This window comes from Cervus elaphus, chromosome 5 (genome assembly GCF_910594005.1).
Source record: "Cervus elaphus chromosome 5, mCerEla1.1, whole genome shotgun sequence".
NCBI lineage: Eukaryota > Metazoa > Chordata > Mammalia > Artiodactyla > Cervidae > Cervus > Cervus elaphus.
Window position 1 is genome coordinate 132,912,880 of NC_057819.1, and position 17,211 is coordinate 132,930,090.

The following is a 17,211-nucleotide window of genomic DNA, read 5'->3' on the forward strand; positions in this document are numbered from 1 at the left end:
GGAGGGTTGTCTCCAGGCACGTCTTGCCCTTGGCTTCAGTGGGTCCCACCAGCACCACCCAGGCTTCCACTGGCAGAGCAGTCCTGCTCACTCATGCACAGATGCATCTGAGCTACAGCCAAGCTCAGGTTGGCAGGTAGGTCGCCAAGTGACCGTGGAAGCAAGGAGGGCGCATGGTTAGGAACTGACTCTTAACCTGATGCAGAAGACGACTCACGTAGAATGCAGGCGAGTCATTTAATGGGCATCATTCTTCGTGGGAAGAGATTCACACACGGATCAAGTTGCATCTAAATACCCCTTTTTCCTCATTTCACAGATTTCTCCTGACTCTGTGGATTACCTGGGGCCTTCAGAACAGCAGGTTGCATTTCTGACATTGCTAATCGTAAGAAGACGCTTTCATTTAAATGTTCTTGCCTGAGGGGACAGCTTTGCATGCTCTGTGTTAAAGGAACAGTTTTAATTCGGACACTTCAGTTTTAATTCCTCACTTCCGGCATCTGACCCCTAGTTGATACTCATCATCTGACACTGAGTGGGAAGCCCGAACTCCCAATGGTGTGGGTAGTGCTAGCATCAACTCATTACTATTTCTTTTTTTTAAATGATTTTATTTATTTAAAAATAAACAGAGACGCCTGCATGGGCTCTCTCTGGCTGCAGAGAGCTGGGCCACGCTCTGGCTGTGCCGCATGGCCCCTCACTGCCCCGGCTTCTCCTGTGGCGGGGCGCGGGCTCAGGGCGCAGGACCCAGTCGCTGTGGCTCCTGGGCTCAGTCGCCCTGCGGCACCTGGGATCTCCCCAAGTCAGGGATCGAGCCCGTGTCCCCCGCACTGGCCAGCAGATTCTTCACCACCGAGTCACCGGGGAAGCCCAGCTTACGGCTATTTCTGTCATGATTCCTCTTACTTACAGTAACACAAACTGGGAGAGCGTCACCAAATGTTAAATATATTGCCTTTCAATCTTGTGAAAATGTTACCAAATCCTTAACAACCTTGCACATGATCAAACTCCTTAAATCAGTTCCAATATGGAAGTTGCTTTTATACTGATGCTAACTGTGATTGTCTTTTTCTCCCCAGCCTTATCTTCATTTCTTCATTTTCCTCTTTATCTTACGATGTCTGGAAATGAAATTTAGGAAGAAATCAATGAGAAAGGATCCTGTGTTCAGGTTAAGAAAATTCAAATAATATTTCATGTCTTACTTTAATACTCACTGTTTAAAGACATTTTAATATGTCCAATTAATTGCATAAAAAGTCTGTGTAGAATTGTTTTGAAGGGACTGTGTAGAGTTGTTGCTCACTCGCTCAGTCGTGTCCGACCTTCGTGACCCCACGGACTGCAGCACACCAGGCTTCCCTGTCCATCACCAACTCCTGGGCACGTCTATATAAGCAGCTGAAGTATAGGCATCCAGGAAGGAGGGGTAGCTGAGCGAGAGGATGAAAGTTGGAATAAACACCGCCTTCCTGTAGATTTGAGAAGGCAGCTGGAACAAACTTGGAGGCATGTGTTGCAGGATCATGAAAAATTAAACTGAAGCTCAGTACTGGAGGGTTTTGGGTAGAGAAGCTTAGGGAGGGTTTTGAAAGTTACACAATGAAAAATGAAGACAGATGTGCTTTGAAAGCATTGCCTTACTCAGGACAGGAATCAAGCTCAAGTCCAGCTTACGCGAGCAGAGCAGGAGATGACAGCTCTGCTTTAGGACATCGGCTGTCAGCAGAAGTCGGAGAGAGAGACAGGCAGCAGCCGTAACCAGTGGTTTGGGGCGATGATGGAGGGAATTCGGTTGGTAGCAGTCGGAAAAGAGTAATTCTGACACACAGGTCATGTCTCCGATTATAAGCATTTTGGTCCACTGTGGCAACAAAGCCTTCAGAATTCTGAAATGTCTGTGCCAAAATTACAGTTCCTAGGTTCCTTTCACATGCAACCCTGCCTCAAAATCCTTTTCCAGGGAAGTGTGTACCAGTTTATTATTTAAAAAGAAGTTATGACCGATAACGAGTATTATGCTCAGGCAAAAAGCCAGGATGATGTGAAAGTAGCGTCACTGATGGGATTGAGGCTGTTTGAAAGGGGAACGGGGTCGACTAGAAGCTTAGAGATTCTGCTGTGCATTCTCGGCCAGCTGAGCCACAAGGGAAGCCCCACAGCTACTCAATCTGTCCAAATGATTGATCGCAGTACATGCAAAATTCACCATTTTGGGTACGCGTTTTTCAGCTGGAAACCTGTTAGATTCGCACTGTTTTGCTTTTAGAATTTCACCAAGGAGCAGTGCTGTTTTTCCAAACCCAGAGAAACCCGAAGGAGAGGATGAAGACGTCCAGATGGAAAGAAGGAGAACAGCAGACGCCGTGGCCGCCCCGGACTCAGAGGAGGTAGAGCCGTGAAATCACGCATCAGACACTTGACTCTGTCCGGGCAAGGGGGCCAGTGTGCGGTCTTACTTTTCCAAACACACTTGAGGTTCTTTAGTTCTTACACATGGAGCCCATCATTTGACTTCTGTGACTGTGCAGTGCCCACAAAGATGAGAGAACCAAGGAAACACACACACACTGACTTGTCCATTCCTTTTTCAGTCATAGTTTTGGCAAATAAAGCCAGTCATCACAAAACCAAAGTGAGACTTTGTAAGTTTTCTAAATGGAGTAAAGTTTGCTGCAAGCAGTTCAGGGAGAGAGTTCATCTGAGCTGTGTGTGTCTTTGTGTGCCCGGCTGTGTCTGTTTGTGTGTTTGTGTGTATTTGTGTGCCTGGATGTATCTGTGTGCCTGTGTGTGTGTGTGTGTGTGTGTGTGTGTGTGTGTGTGTGTGCCTATGAGTGTGTGTACGTGAACACACATCTTCACAGACCTACTGGTTGGGTGGATGTTTCTATTCCAGCTTACAGAGGAAGAGCAAGCAGGAATCATATGATACAGTACAGATGTCTCTTCCCTGAAGGAATGTATTAGACTGGGGGAGTTTGCTGGAAAATGGCAGTTTCTAGGGGGAAGGGCTGGTCTGACTCGGGGTATTGAGCAGGAGAGATCTGGGCCCAGAGAGGAGGGGACACGCGCTCGTTTCACGGTGAAAATGAAGCCCCATCGGACTTCTTGCTTTTCCAGAAACCCGCCATCGTGGCCAGCTGTCTGCGGAAGGAGTATGCAGGCAGAAAGAAAAACTGTTTTGCCAAGGGGAAGAAGAAAGTAGCCACCAGAAATGTCTCTTTCTGCGTGAAAAAAGGTGGGAACCAGTCGCTATGCTGGCAGAGCCGTCTTGACCCGTGACCGTGAGGTCTCCTGAAGGGCCTGGGAGGGTCTGAATCCGGGGCCGTCTGCAGATGAACCCGGAGGCAGCCAGCCCTCCTCCACAGGCCCCGGCCGAGCCAGCCCGTGGAAAATCTCAGCTGTAATTACAATGGTGTTTTCTTTGCGTAGGAAGACAGTTCTGTTCAATTCAAACAGACACACGGAAAAGAGGAACGGTAAGGACAATGACCAAAAAAGGAGGCGGTCCTTCTATTAAGAAGGATGGGCTTATTTTCTAAGTAATATAATTAATTTCACAACAGGGATTAGTTCCCAGGAAGAAACCTCCTGGGGTACCACAGTGCATCCATCCTCACAAATAGCATGTTTTGTAGCGTGTTGGTTAAATGCAAAAAAAAAAAAAAAAAAAAAATGCACTTCAGATTCCAGCTCAACCTCAGATTGGCTGCAAGACCTTCGTCATTTTGTTCTCCATTCTCTTTGCATCTCCGTTTCCTTGCCTGCAAAATGAAGCTAGTGACAACACTTAGGTGTGCGTGTGAAGAATAAGTGAACTAATGCCTATAGTTTGACACACGGTGAACCATGAAACAGTATTTGTGTTACTTTTATTATAATAATTTGCAGGTATAATCCTGAATGTACCTGTTTCTTTCAGGTGAAGTTTTAGGGCTCTTGGGACACAATGGAGCAGGTAAAAGCACAACCATCAAGATGATAACTGGAGAGACGAGACCAACCTCAGGACAGGTGAGTAAACACATGGAAATATTCTTATCAATGCTGCCTAGAAGAAATATTTTCCAGTGACCATAGATGCCAATCTTAAAAATATATATCTGGTCCTTTCTTATTAATCAATGTGATTTATGCATTGAATGAAGAGGATTAATGAAAAATGTCTCCCCTTAATTCCAAAAATAGTTAGGCACTGAAGCCTATGTGTTATCTATACTATGCCTTTTACTGAGTGAAAAATAGACACATTCACGGGAAACATTTGGAAAAGTAAAGCTAAACATTAGCTTTGTTCATGGTCAAAAGTCTATTTTTTTTTTTTAAGTTCTGTATCCTGAGAACTTGTTGAATTGAATTGCCAAGATCCAGGATTTATTCAGAAAATAGAGATCTTAAATTAGTGAAAAATTGTCCAAATTCCAAAGCAAAAAACCACAATAGTATATGAATACAATGGGGTGCTATGTCGGGGCCAAGTTGTGTAAAGTGATGGACAGAGGATTGAAGTATTACAATTTTGTCTTTTTCATTTTTTTTTTTTTTTTTTAGTATGCCTTTATTTAGCTGCAATGGGTCTTAGTTGCAGCATTGAACTGGGATTCAGGGACTGAACCTGAAGTTATAGGGCTCAATCCCAGGTTCAGGGACTGAACCTGGGCCCCCGCGTTAGGAGCACAGAGTCTTAGCCGCCCGGCCACCAGGGAAATCCCACAGTATGCACATTTGAAGGGGAGATGCTATTGACACGGGTCAGAAGGTGAAGGCCAGAGGGCGTGCTCACCACGAGAAGCTGATGGCGCCCTTGGCTTCCCTTCCCCTCTCACTCCCTGGCAGCCAGAGTGGTCCCAGAGGGCGTGCTCACCACGAGAAGCTGATGGCGCCCTTGGCTTCCCTTCCCCTCTCACTCCATGGCAGCCAGAGTGGTCCTTAAAAAATTGCAGAAGCGCTCATGCCATTACCCTGCTTATGACCCCGCAGCTGGAGTGCGTCCAGAACCTTCACAGTGGCCGCAGAAGGCCCTGCAGCATCTGGGCTCCGGTGATGACTCTGGCTCCCACCAGCCTTCGGTGGTCTTCCCACTGTGAGGCCTTCGGGCGTGCTCTCCCGGGGGCTGGAGGGCTCCGCCCTCGGCTCCTCACGTGTCTGCTCATCTCGGTCTCGTCACTGAAAATCCACGTCCCCAGAGGCCTCTCCCAGTGACCCTCGGGGCTGACAGCGTTACTGCCCCGAAAGCGGTCAGCAGGCGCGGCGATCCACTCACGTGTCTGCTGCTGAACTCTCCGTTTCTCTGTCTAGACTGAAAGCTCTGTGAGGCCAGGTTAGCGAGGGCTCTGCTCCTCTGTCCTGGGCAGAGACGAGACAGCCCCAAGGTCACGGGCTTGCCGTCCAAGGGCAGGCCCCAGTTCCCACTCCCGGCTCTACCTCGGACGGCCTCCTGCATGGGTCTAACAGACGACGCTTGTTTGTTTCCTCATGTGTGAAACATGACTATCCAGCTAATGCCCGAGTCAGGTCGGGTTTTTCTGAGGCCAAAATAATTTGAAACACAGAAAACGTAAGCACTGGTACACATACCTGTTATTATTATTATATGGCACAGTATCTGGCTCATAAAAAAAATAAATGCATGTATTTATTGATTCCTATGTGCCAGACTAGTGCTGAGAGGTTTCCATTTGCCTTAGTTCAGGATTTCTCAGGTTTGGCCCCTGGGACCATGTTGGGGTTTGCAGGGGGTGGGGGGGTAGGATGCTTGTTTTCGTTGTTTATCTTCTCTTTTTTTGAACTTAATAAATACCTTTTTATTTCACATTGCCCATTAACAACGTTGTGATGGTTTCAGTGGACAGCAAAGGGACTCAGCCACACACACACACATGTGTCCGTGCTCCCCAAACTCCCCTCCTGTCCAGGCTGCCTCAGAACCTGAGCAGGGTTCCCTGTGCTGCTCAGGAGGACCTTGCTGGTCCCCATTTTAAATACAGCTGTGTGCACGTGTCCATCCCAGCTCCCTAACTGTCCCTGCCCCCATCCCATCCCCCGGCCACCCTAAGTGTTTTTCTGCATCTGTTTATCAGTTCAGTCACTCAGTCGTGTCTGACTCTTTGCGACCCCATGAATCGCAACACGCCAGGCCTCCCTGTCCATCACCAACTCCCGGAGTTTACTCAGACTCATTTCCATCAGGTCATGACGCCATCCAACCATCTCATCCTCTGTCGTCCCCTTCTCCTCCTGCCCCCAACCCCTCCCAGCATCAGGGTCTTTTTCCAATGAGTCAGTTCTTTGCCTCAGGTGGCCAAAGTGTTGGAGTTTCAGCTTCAGCCTCAGTCCTTCCAATGAACACCCAGGACTGGTCTCCTTTAGGATGGACTGGTTGGAGCTCCTTGCAGTCCAAGGGACTCTCAAGAGTCTTCTCCAACAACCACAGTTCAAAAGCATCAATCTTCGTGGCTCAGCTTTCTTTATAGTCCAACTCTCACATCCATACATGACCACTGGAAAAACCATAGCCTTGACTAGACGGACCTTTGTTGGCAAAGTAATGTCTCTGCTTTTTAATATGTTGTCTAGATTGGTCATAGATTTTCTTCTGAGGAGCAAGCATCTTTTAATTTCATGGCTGCAGTCACCATCTGCAGTGGTGTTGGAGCTTAAAAAAATAGTCTGTCACTGTTTCCATTGTTTCCCCATCTATTTGCTGTGAAGTGATGGGACCGGATGCCATGATCTTAGTTTTCTGAATGTTGAGCTTTAAGCCAACTTTTCCACTCTGCTCTTTCACTTTCATCAAGAGGTTCTTGAGTTCTTCGCTTTCTGCCATAAGGGTGGTGTCATCTGCATATCTGAGGTTTCTGTTTTTAAATAAGTTCATTTGTATCATTTCTTTTTAGATTCTACACATAATGTCACAGGATATTTCTCCTCTGTTTTACTTCACTCAGTATGACATTTCTAAGTCCATCCCTGTGTTTTTTAAGCTTTTTGTTCCATGTTGGTGCATTAGTTGATCCACAGTGTGACCCCAGTGTCATTCTGACCAGATCATTCTTATTATGAAGGGCTGTCCTGTGCATGGAGGGATGTTTAGCAGCATCCTTGGCCTCAAGCCACTAGATTCTCAATCAGGACAACACAAGTGTCTCCATATGGGCCAGAAGTCCCCTGGCAGGAAGGCTGGAAAAAACTAGCTTATTTAATCTTCACGATATACTTATGAAATGTCCCATAAGTGTAACGATTTTAACTTTGGAAAAACAGAATCTTCAGCAAATACCTCTTCCTATGGGTGTTTGGATCAGTAAATGAAGAAGGCAAGCATTGGACAGCTAGGCTTACCAGGTGGCTCAGTGGTAAAGAGTCTGCCAGCCAATGCGGGAGACAGACTCGGGTTGGCTCCCTGGATCGGGAAGATCCCCTGGAGGAGGATATGGCAACCCACTCCAGTATCCTTGCCTGGGAAATTCCATGGACAGAGGAGTCTGGAGGGCTCCAGTCCATGGGGTCGCAAAGAGTCAGACACGACTTAGCGACTAAACAACAACAACAGTTGGACGACCAAATAAGCGACCTTGAATTCTTTCACGCACTTGGTAACCAAGTCCAAACTGTGATAGAGAGTCTGTCCTGTGAGAGTGTGGAGCGTCTGCCTTTCCGTTTTCAGTCGTCTTTTCCCCAGAGCTGGTGATCACCCACTTACTTCTGGACTCGGGCACCGCGTGTGCGGGCGGACACCACTGAAATAACCCCCGGCGCCAGCACCCGTGGTTCTGGAGGGAATGTGAGAACGCCCTTGTCTCTGCAGGTGCTGCTCGCGGGGGGCAGCGGAGGGGCGCCCCTGGGGTTCCTGGGGTACTGTCCCCAGGAGAGCGTGCTGTGGCCCAGCCTGACGGTGAGGGAGCACCTCGAGGTGTCGGCCGCCGTGAAAGGGCTGCGGAGGGCGGACGCCGCAGCCGCTATTGCCAGGTGCGTGGGGGGCTCACCTGCTCTCACCGGGGCTGAGACCCCGTCACACAGAAGGAGGCGGGCGGTGCTGACAGCTCCGAGCTCGCTGAGCGTCTGGACCCCAGTTCAGTGCTTTCACCCGCTTTAAGCCTGGAGAGGAAAAGGCTATGTGTTACTATTTCTTAATTGATGTACAGTTGACTTACAATACAGTGTTAGTTTCAGGTGTACGACAAAGTGATTCAGCCATATTTTTTTTTCAGATTCTTTTTCACCATAGGCTATTACAAGGTGTTGAGTACAGCCCCGTGTGTTATATAGCAAATCCTTGTTGCATATCTATTTTATGTATAGTAGTTTGTATCTGTTAAACCCAAAGTCCGCATTTATCCCGCCCCTCTCCCCTTTCCCCTGTGGTAACCATAAGTTTTTCTCTGTGTCGGTGACCCTATTTCTGTTTTCTATATAGAATCATTTGTATTATATTTTTAGATTCTACATGTAAGTGACATCATATACTATTTGCCTTTGTCTGACTCACTTCAGACTAACTTCACGATGTATAATATTCTCTAGATCTATCTACATTGCTGGAAGTGACAATATTTCATGCTTTTTTATGGCTGAGTAATCTTCCGTTGCTTATGTGTACCACATCGTCTTAAGCCAGTTGACCACTGATGGACATCTAGGTCGCTTCCATGTCCTGGCTACTGTAAATAGAGCCGCCGTGAACACTGGGGTGCGTGTATGGTTTCAGATTTAGAGTTTTCGTCTTTTCTGGATGTCTGCCCTCGTGGGGGACTGCAGGACCTTTGCAGGATCATATAGGATGAGACACTCACTGTTCTCAGTACAGAGAAGTCACTGCAAGTATGAGTCTGGCTGCCAAGAAGGGTTCATAAAACACCCTAGGTGGTTTCAATTTTAGGATCACTCTGAGCCTCGTTTAAACTCTCTGCCTTAGCATCTGTCTGACTTGCTGGTTCTCCCCTGTGCATCCCCCGCCCCGAGCAGGGCGCTGTGGGTTTGACTCCCCCTGCTTCCCGCAGGCTGGCGGACGCGCTGAAGCTGCAGGACCAGATGGCGCTCCCCGCCAAGGCCTTACCCGAAGGGGCGAAGAGAAAGGTAGGATGGGGCGGGGCCGGGCTCCCCCGCGCGCCCCCGGCCGGTACGGGGTGGGGGGACCCTGCCCCGCGCGCCCCCAGCCGGTACGGGGTGGGGGGACCCTGCCCCGCGCGCCCCCGGCCGGTACGGGGGTGCCCCCTGCCCCGCGCGCCCCCGGCCGGTACGGGGTGGGGGGACCCTGCCCCGCGCGCCCCCGGCCGGTACGGGGGTGCCCCCTGCCCCGCGCGCCCCCAGGCCGGTACGGGGTGGGGGGACCCTGCCCCGCGCGCCCCCAGGCCGGTACGGGGGTGCCCCCTGCCCCGCGCGCCCCCAGGCCGGCGCCGACGCGGCTCCTCTCTTGCAGCTGAGCTTCGCGCTGAGCGTCCTGGGGGGCCCGGCCGTGCTGCTTCTCGACGAGCCGACCACGGGGATGGACCCCGAGGGGCAGCTGCGGATGTGGTGAGGGGCGTGGGGAGCATCCCCGAGCGAATGTGTCACCTGTAACAGCTGACCCTCAAAAGCATTGCTGGTTATGTCAGATCCAGTGGTGAGAGTTGGTGATTATTTTGTGTGCTGAAAGATTTTCTTCCCCTTGGACTCACTTGTATGAATGCACCTAAGCAACTGCTTTGCAGTTGTCATTTGGAAGTCTGAAATTTCCCACTAAAAATGTCCTTGATGCAATAAAAAAAAAGAAAAAAAATTAAATCATTGTTTATAAAGGGAAAGATAGCCACATTACCAGAAAGAAACAGTATGAAGAAAAAATCCTGATGTCATATCACATCCAGTTTTTATTAAGGAGAAAAAGGTAATTGGAACTCAATCCTCACTCTAAAAATTTCATTTTCATCTTAGCTCTTCCGAGTAAGTATTCAAGGCTCATTTTTATATTTAATCAGATCAATCTATCATTAAGTTTAAATCTTTTGCAACATCACCCAATACATAATTCTTATGGAAGGAAGAATAAATTCCAATGTATTCTCTTTTTTGACATGCAAAATATTCATTTTATCTTATTTAAAAATTCTTTTATTGAAGTATAATTGATGTATAATATTAGTTTCAATTGTACAATATAATGATTCAAAAATTTGTGATAGATTATACTCAATATATTCTCTAATCACTAAGAATTTTCTGAAATCTGTCATTTCTGTGCTTTCGGGCATATGTCATTGTTACCACGCTTTTTCATAAGGTCTCATCTGTCCTCCTACTGCCTTCCCATAAATCTGATTGAAATACAGCGTCTTTGTAGACAAGCGTGTACCCACCATCACTCCCTACATCCAGCCCAAGCCCTGCTCCGAATGAGACGCCCTGTTTTCTTGGTTCTTTCTGTACCCCTTGTCCCTCCGAACCTCCTGTCTTTGAGGGGTGAATCTGAATTCACTATTTGTTTCATAAGTGCCAGTGGAAATGCCGTCACGTCATTTTCACATCGTCTGGAGCTTCCCCACTAGCTGACATTTATTTTCCGTGGCCTCACTCCAGGCAGCTGATCCGGGCCTCCGTTAGAAACGCGGCGAGGGGCGCCCTGCTGACCACCCACTCCATGGCCGAGGCGGAGGCCGTGTGCGACCGTGTGGCCGTCATGGTGTCTGGGAGCCTGAGGTGGGTGCCGGCCAAGCCCACGCTGGGTCCCCGGGCGTGCTCTGAGGGAGGGCATCCCCACACACACCGTGGTCTCTGCGTGGAGCTGGGCTGGCCGACTGCCCTGGTCCCAGGGCCCCGCGTCTCCAGCGGTGGGTTTCCCCTCCCTTCCCCTGCCTGATCCTCCTCTCACCTCCAGGTGCGTCGGCTCCATCCAGCATCTGAAGAGCAAGTTCGGCAGAGATTACCTGCTGGAGATGAAGCTGAAGAGCCTGGCCCAGCTGGAGGCTCTGCACTGCGAGGTCCTGAGGCTCTTCCCCCAGGCTGCTCGGCAGGAGAGGTCAACGCCGGCTCATTCTGTTTCATCTTGATCTTTGCTCCATTTTTCTGTGATGGCGAGACATAAAAGCTTCATCTTCTCATTCATGTTTGTTTGTTTTTTTTAAACTATATGGGAATCATGAGGACTTGAGTGAGTAGAGAAACATCCAATTCCAAGGGATAGCACAAGAGGGAAATAAGAGAACCAAGTCCTGGTTTGGAAGCTGATTCTTGCAAGGGAATTAACATTCTTCCTTTTTCTTTTCTTTTCACTTTCAAGGGCCTATTTGTTTATTTAATATATTGAATTGCAGTTGACCTCACTATGTGGCGGTAGCTCTAGGCACGCAGCCGAGCCCCGGACGAGCCTGCTGCCCGCTCCGAGACGCGCGCCCGTTCGCGGCCGTGCCTCGGGTCCTGAATTCGGCTCTCTCTCCTCGCCTCCAGGTTCGCCTCCCTCATGGTCTACAAGTTGCCTGTTGAGGATGTGCACCCTTTATCACACGCCTTCTTCAGTCTAGAGACAGGTGAGAGTGCCTGCCGCGGGGTGAGCCTCTGGAGACAGATCACGTTCAAGTCTTGCCTAAAACCAGCATAAGAAGTATTAATACGTGGGCCTAAAAATGTGATGTTTTAGTATAAGTGTAGTATCATACTGTATTACACGATAAGGGCTTCTCTTGTGGCTCAGCTGGTAAAGAATCCACCTACAATGCGGGAGGCCAGGTTTGATCCCTGGGTTGGGAAGATCCCCTGGAGAAGGCAAAGGCTACCCACTCCAGTATTCTGGCCTGGAGAATTATGGGGACTATGCAGTCCATGGGGTCGCAAAGAGTCAGACACGACTGAGCAACCTTCACTTCACATACTATAAGTGAATAGTAAGGTTTTAACACAGTGGTTCTCAACCAGTGATTTGGCAGCTTCTGGGGATACAGGCAGACCTCAGAGGTATTGTGGGTTGGGTTCCAGACCCTCACTATATATTGAATACTGCAATAAAGGAAGTCTCATGAGTTTTTTGGTTTCCCAGGGCATATGAAAGTGATATTTAGGGGACTTCCCTGGCAGTCCAGTGTTTAAGACTTTGCCTTCCAACGCAAGGGGTGCAAGTTCGATCTCTGGTTGGGGAGCTAAGATCCAACATGACTTGAAGCTAAAAAGTCAAAACATAAAGCAGAAAAAATATTGTAACAAATTCAATAGAGACTTTAAAAATGGTCCACATCCCCAAAAAATGATGTTTACACTGTACCACAGTTTATTAAGTGTGCAATAACATTATTTCTAAAAACCATAATTACTTGCCATAATTTAGAATATTTTATTGCTAAAAAATGAGAGCCTCCATCTGAGTCTTAAACAAGTAGTAATCTTTTTTTATAATAGTATCGAAGATCACGGATCAGCATGAAAAATAGAATCAGAATGGAAAATTTGAAATATCTTTAGAATTAGCAAAATGTGACACATAATGTCACATTATGAAATGAGACACAAAGTGAGGAATGCTGCTAGGGAAATGGTGCCACAGACGTGACAGGCGCGGGGCGGCCGCACACCCGTGGTTTGTGAAAGGGCAGCTCTGCAAAATGAGGCTCCCTGCGGCTTTGGCTTCCACAGCCGGTGGTGTGGTTGGGGGCACAGCTGGTGTCTAGTAGGTCTTTTAGGGGCTTCCCAGGCAGCTCAGTGGTAAAGAACCCGCCTGCCAATGCAGGAGACGCGGGTTTGATTGCTGGGTTGGGAAGATCCCCTGGAGAAGGCGAGGGCCACCCACTCCGGTGTTCTTCTCACAGACAGGGGAGCCTGGTGGGCTACCGTCCATGGGGTCACAAAGAGCCAGACACGACTAACTAAACAACAACAAGCTCTCCTAGAGGCCAGGGGCGATGTGGATCTAGTAACTAACTAACTGTCCACGAGAAATCTCGACTCTCCGGGGTCTTCTTTCCACGCCTGGTTCTTCTCTCTTATGTATTTGCTTGTTTGGACTCTCAGTCACAATCCACATGGGTAAAAGGTAGTAAATTCAAAACTAGAATAATTCCAGACTTCCCTGGTGGTCCAGTGATTGGCTCCACGCTTCCAGTGCGGGGTGCACAGGTTTGATTCCCAGTCAGGGAAGATGCCACATGCAGGCCATAACAAAAAAACCATAAATTAAACAACAACAACAAAAAAAAGGATAACTCCAGGGGCTTTTTGTTTATAAAGGGGCTGTTTGGCGAGGTGCCAGGAACAGTGCAGTCACCTGAGGCTGGACTGGACACCAGGGTTCCCATTCTTGGGTCCAAAGGGATGAGAGAGGGGGCAGTGACTGGACCCTGGGAGTCGACTCGGGTAGAATCTGCCACCTTGAGGGAAGAAGTGACCTTCAATCAAAGGACACGCTTGGTGTCAGAGAGGAAGAGGAGGGATAAAAGCCCCATCTCCTCTCTCCTCTGCCCCTCCTCCTGGGCTTTCCACTGGTGGAACCTCTTAGGAGGAGCCCCCCAAGTCGGGCTCTGGAGCAGAGAGCAGGGTGGAGGAGAGTGAGGGCGGATGCGGAGCGGCTGCGGGCGGTGGTCCAGCCTCTAGCTTGACCCGCACAGGCGATCCAGAATCTCACGTCCAGGCTTCAGTCTTGTGGCCCCTCTGCCGAAGCTCTAAGATGATGAGAGAGAGGACCATATGGTGAATATGCATTCCCATATTTAATCCAAGTTTATTACCTCGCCTTTTATCTTTAAGATCTGTCCATGTGTGCCCTTGGTACATGACTTGGCAAATTTATAAGTGAAAGACATTTGCAGTCCTAATACATGTCCATCCTTCTGCAGTTAAACAGAACTTCGACCTGGAGGAGTACAGCCTCTCCCAGAGCAGCCTGGAGCAGGTGGGTCCGTTTTTCAGATCTCACAGCAGGTGGCTCAGAGGGTAAGGCAGCCACCTGCAACGTGGGAGACCCGGGTTCAGTCCCTGGGTCGGGAAGATCCCCTGGAGAAGGAAATGGCAGCCCACTCCAGCATTCTTGCCTGGGGAATCCTGTGGACAGAGGAGCCTGGCGGGCTCCTTGGGGTCCCAGAGAATCAGACTTGACTGAGTGGCTAACACTTTGCCCTTCACGGAATATGAAGATAGAAGGTGTGCACACGCTCTGCACTCACTCGGGGCTACAGGAATCAGTGGTCACCCCATCTCTTTATTTCTTCCTCCATTGCAGGTTTTCTTGGAACTCTGCAAGGAGCAGGAGCGGGATGATTCTGATGAGGAAGTTGATCTCTCTGTGAGGTGGAAGCTCCTGCAGGAAGAGCCTTAAAGCCCAAATCCACGATTTTTAAGGCAATATTTTATAGCGTTAATATACCTTGGCTCAGATATGATTTCAAAATGCTTTTGAAACTCACGTCATCACTTTTCTCAATAACATGATGGATAGCGGGACTCAGGAGTAAGGTCAGAGCAGTGACGCTCAGCGGACCAGGCAGCTTCTGAAACAGCAATTGAAACCAGGGTTCCATACAGCAGCAGATTTTTAAATGCACCTAATTATGGAATTTTTATGTTTCTGAGAATGATACAGAAATTAATTTTCTTCCTCTGACCTTTAAAATCTTAAGTATTGTCTCATCTTTTTAAGTAGGCAGGTGGCTAAATGGTAAAGATTTCGCCTGCCGCTGCAGGAGACACAGGTTTGACCCCTGGGTCGGGAAGATCCCCTGGAGGAGGGCATGGCAACCCACTCCAGTATTCTTGCCTGGGCGATCCCATGGACAGAGGAGCCTGGTGGGCCACATAGGATCACAAGATTGGACAAGACTAAACAATGACTAAACAACGAGAAGTATAAAGTAAGACAGGACGCTCACGGTTGCCATAAGGGAAGCGGAACCCAAGGATGTCACGGGAGCGCGGTCTTGCTCCTTTTCATTTCTTTGCACCTGTTCTTCATGTGCTCATCTCCCTTTCCCATCACTTCTCAGATTTCAGCTTGTACAGTCATGTTGTATCTGTTGTGACGACGCAGGAGATGCGAGACCTGTTAAAATGGCTGTGGTGAGAATTTGAACGATCAAGTCGAGGAAAGTTTAAAAAACAAACCCTTCTTACAATTTTGAATCACAACAAACTGGAAAATTGTGAAAGAGATACAAATACCAGATCACTTGACTTGCCTCTTGGGAAACCTGTATGCAGGTCAGGAAGCAACAGTTAGAACTGGACATGGAACAGCAGACTGGTTCCAAATAGGGAAAGGAGTACGTCAAGGCTGTATATCGTCACCCTGTTTATTTAACTTATATGCAGAGTACATCATGAGAAATGCTGGGCTGGATGAAGCATAAGCCGGGATCAGGATTGCCAGGAGAAATATCACTAACCTTAGATATGCAGATGATACCACCCTTATGGCAGAAAACAATATTATTTTTGGGGGCTCCAAAATCATTGCAGATGGTGACTGCAGCCATGAAATTAAAAGACACTTACTCATTGGGAGAAAATTTATGACCAACCTAGATAGCATATTGAAAAGCAGAGACATTACTTTGCCAACAAACCTCCATCTAGTCAAGGCTATGGTTTTTCCAGTGGTCATGTATGGATGTGAGAGTTGGACTATAGAGAAAGCTGAGCACTGAAGAATTGATGCTTTTGGACTGTGGTGTTGGAGAAGACTCTTGAGAGTCCCTTGGACTGCAAGGAGATCCAACCAGTCCATCCTAAAGGAGATCAGTCCTGGGTGTTCACTGGAAGGACTGATGCTGAAGCTGAAACTCCAGTACTTTGGCCACCTGATGTGAAGACCTGACTCATTTGAAAAGACCCTGATGTGGGAAAGATTGAGGGCAGGAGGAGAAGGGGAGGACAGAGGATGAGACAGTTGGATGGCATCACCGACTCGATGGACATGAATTTGAGTAAGCTCTGGGAGTTGGTGATGGACAGGGAGGCCTGGTGTGCTGCAGTCCATGGGGTCGCAAAGAGTCGGACACGACTAAGCGACTGAACTGAACTGATAATTTTGAAGCATGTTTTTATCTTCTGTTTCTTATGATGTGAGGGCCTACTGCACAGTGCTAGAACTTTATCGGTACCGCTTTCTTATGTCTGTGTATGCTGTGACCCCTCCAGCTGACCATCCTATAAACACCCTGAAATCGATGCAGTTTCTGGTGTGCTCTCACTCAGCTGAGTCGTCGCTGCTGCTCTCCTTGCTGTTTCCGGTCGTGTACTGAACTGTGTTCCCCGCAAACTCATAGATCCATTCTCCAGGGTGGCTGTGTTTGGAGGTGGGGCTTGTAAAGAGATAATTCAAGTTAAGCAAGGTTGTCAGGGTGGGGCCCTGATCTGAGGACATTTGTGTTTCTCTAAGATGAGGGGGCAACAAAGGTCCTTTGCCAACAAAGGTCCATCTAGTCAAGGCTATGGTTTTTCCAGTGGTCGTGTATGGATGTGAGAGTTTGGACTATAAAGAAAGCTGAGCACCGAAGAATTGATGCTTTTGAACTGTGGTGTTGGAGAAGACTCTTGAAGAGTCCCTTGGACTGCAAAGAGATCCAACCAGTCCATCCTAAAGGAAATCAGTCCTGGGTGTTCATTGGAAGGACTGATGCTGAGGCTGAAACTCTAATTCTTTGGCCACCTGATGTGAAGAGCTGGCTCATTTGAAAAGACCCTGATGCTGGGAGGGATTGGGGGCAGGAGGAGAAGGGGACGACAGAGGATGAGATGGTTGGATGGCATCACCGACTCGATGGACATGGGTTTGAGTAAACTCCGGGAGTTGGTGATGGACAGGGAGGCCTGGAGTGCTGCAGTCCATGGGGTCTCAAAGAGTTAGACATGACTGAGCGACTGAACTGGACTGAAGAAGAGAGAGACGCCTCAGTGACCTGTAGGCTCACAGGGAAAAGGTCCCCTGAGGGCACAGTGACAGGTGGCCGCCTGCAGACCAGGAAGCAACCAGATTCTCTGGCTTCATGATCGTAGGCTTTTAGCCTCCAGAACCATGAGAAAATAAATTTCTGCAGTTTGAGCGTCTCCTGTCTAATGATTCCTCCCTTTTCCCATCACTGCGCCTCCCAGCCTGGGCTCGAACCCACTCCCTTGGCAGTGAAAGCTGGACCACTGGACCGCCAGGGACTCCCCTGTGATACTGTTATTTATAATCAGAAATGAATGCTTGGCCTTTGCCCCCTTTTTAGCACAGAGTTTTTAAAACCTCTGGAATTCCCAAAAGGAGGA

At 48.5% G+C, this 17,211-nt stretch overlaps 1 protein-coding gene across 3 annotated transcripts in view; it reads left to right on the forward strand.

The window, feature by feature from the left end:
* LOC122695609 (ATP-binding cassette sub-family A member 9-like) overlaps positions 1-17,211 on the forward strand; it is a 63,387-nt gene that overhangs the window by 39,888 nt on the left and 6,288 nt on the right. For 2 of the 3 annotated variants that reach the window (XM_043905704.1, XM_043905705.1), the window contains exons 27-39: positions 320-388; positions 1,089-1,180; positions 2,279-2,399; positions 3,130-3,247; positions 3,932-4,023; positions 7,817-7,977; positions 9,009-9,084; positions 9,428-9,522; positions 10,564-10,683; positions 10,862-11,002; positions 11,431-11,510; positions 13,803-13,858; positions 14,186-15,169. In XM_043905704.1, coding sequence (XP_043761639.1) covers positions 320-388; positions 1,089-1,180; positions 2,279-2,399; positions 3,130-3,247; positions 3,932-4,023; positions 7,817-7,977; positions 9,009-9,084; positions 9,428-9,522; positions 10,564-10,683; positions 10,862-11,002; positions 11,431-11,510; positions 13,803-13,858; positions 14,186-14,281 — 1,317 coding nt within the window. In that variant the 3' untranslated portion in view covers positions 14,282-15,169. Of the gene's footprint in view, positions 1-319; positions 389-1,088; positions 1,181-2,278; positions 2,400-3,129; positions 3,248-3,931; positions 4,024-7,816; positions 7,978-9,008; positions 9,085-9,427; positions 9,523-10,563; positions 10,684-10,861; positions 11,003-11,430; positions 11,511-13,802; positions 13,859-14,185; positions 15,170-17,211 lie in introns of those variants that run through there. The other variant, XM_043905706.1, reaches the window with a different exon arrangement.